This window comes from Pyxicephalus adspersus, chromosome 6 (assembly GCF_032062135.1).
Source record: "Pyxicephalus adspersus chromosome 6, UCB_Pads_2.0, whole genome shotgun sequence".
NCBI lineage: Eukaryota > Metazoa > Chordata > Amphibia > Anura > Pyxicephalidae > Pyxicephalus > Pyxicephalus adspersus.
Window position 1 is genome coordinate 5082979 of NC_092863.1, and position 1454 is coordinate 5084432.

Genomic DNA, 1454 nt, shown 5'->3' on the forward strand with positions numbered 1-1454 from the left:
GGTGTACGGGGGTAAACACTTTCTGCACCTCATATATGGTCACTAATATTTCTATCCTCTCTCTGCTCTTCCCAGCTGGAAATGATGTCTGCGAGGAAAATGAAGGCAGAAATTCAGGCCCTAACATCTCTGTCACCCACCTACCTAACCAGGGTCTACCTACCCAACAAGCTGCAATTTGGAGGCTGGATTTAAAGGGACATCTGCACATGTCTGAAATGTTTGCTATGAAGTTGACTTTATGTTTGTGTGTTATATACAGATCTGCTATTGCCATGTACCCAACCCCAACAACTCCCAATTGCAGCAGTAGAAGTTGTAGACATAGGAGAAAAGAACCTCGTTAACTCTTATCCCTGAAACAAGAAAAAAATGGATACTTTGAATGAAATGCTGTTTTTGTCCAATGTGTTGTTTCTTCTTGGAGAATAAAGTTATTTAAAGTACGGTAAATTTGTCTAGTCAATGTCACCGTGTACTGTCACCCTATCACATGGAGGTCACATGTCCATCTATTGGAGAGTAAAGCAACTGGGTTGGTGCACATCATGCAAGCATGGTGCTCAGTTGTCCCCATCAGGAAGCTATTGCTGCAGTGCATATAGACAGGAGGTGATAGCAAAGTGGCCGCAGGGGATCCACATGACTAAAATGCAACAATGACAATCAAAAGTGCCAAATATATTTTACAGTCAATGTTTAGCACATGCAGTCCTTTTGAAAACAAAACACACAGTGTCAGAAAAATGTTCATAACTTTTGTATTCAACTATTACATATTTTTTTCTCTCTAGTACAGTTCCTCGCTCTGGCCGAAAGGTGGCGCTGTGTGTCAGTTTCATGCTGTGGTCGGCAGGTGGCGCTGTGTGTCAGTCTTAGTGCGGCGCAGAGGTGACGTCACGTGTCGCGTGTAGGGCGATTGGCGCCGGTGTCGCTTCGCCTGGTGGTGTCTGGCGGGAGAATTTCGGGTGAGTGAGGCGGAGCAGACATTGCCGGTATTATCCCGGAGGGCTCGGGGTGGTGATAGCATTCCGTGTGTTTCCTGTCACCAGGCCGCACTACAAGGGCCAGCATGTCCGGGGGGAGGCTGAGCAGATACAGCCCCGGTCCATGGCTTCCCCTCCCCCACCCGGGACTCCTCCTGTGGGGGGGTACACTGTCATCCCAGAGACCCCCAGAGGAGGGGGCAGTACCGGGGCCCTATAACCGCCTCACATCAGGGGCCACACAGGGGATGGGTGGGGTCACCGTGTGTGTGGGGAGGGGTCATGGCAGGGGGGGTGCAGGGGCAAAGTGACAGATTGGGGGGGTATACGGGGGCAAAGTGACAGATGGAGGGGTACACAGGGGCAGAATGACAGATGGGGGGGTACACAGGAGGCAAAGCGACAGGAGGGGCAGTACCGGGCCCCTATAACCGCCTCACATCAGGGGCCACATGGGATGGGTGGGGT

At 51.0% G+C, this 1454-nt stretch overlaps 2 protein-coding genes across 6 annotated transcripts in view; both read left to right on the plus strand.

The window, feature by feature from the left end:
• SPO11 (SPO11 initiator of meiotic double strand breaks) overlaps positions 1-453 on the plus strand; it is a 29345-nt gene extending 28892 nt beyond the window's left edge. For 4 of the 5 annotated variants that reach the window (XM_072414227.1, XM_072414229.1, XM_072414225.1 and 1 more), the window contains one exon: positions 76-453. In XM_072414227.1, the coding sequence (XP_072270328.1) occupies positions 76-195 (120 nt within the window). In that variant the 3' untranslated portion in view covers positions 196-453. The remainder of the gene's footprint in view (positions 1-75) is intronic. The other variant, XM_072414228.1, reaches the window with a different exon arrangement.
• Positions 454-835: 382 nt separating this feature from the next.
• The window catches only part of RAE1 (ribonucleic acid export 1), a 10607-nt gene continuing 9988 nt past the window's right edge, over positions 836-1454 (plus strand). Inside the window, exon 1 of the mRNA XM_072414230.1 lies at positions 836-968. The gene's annotated coding sequence lies outside the window, so the exon portion shown is untranslated. The remainder of the gene's footprint in view (positions 969-1454) is intronic.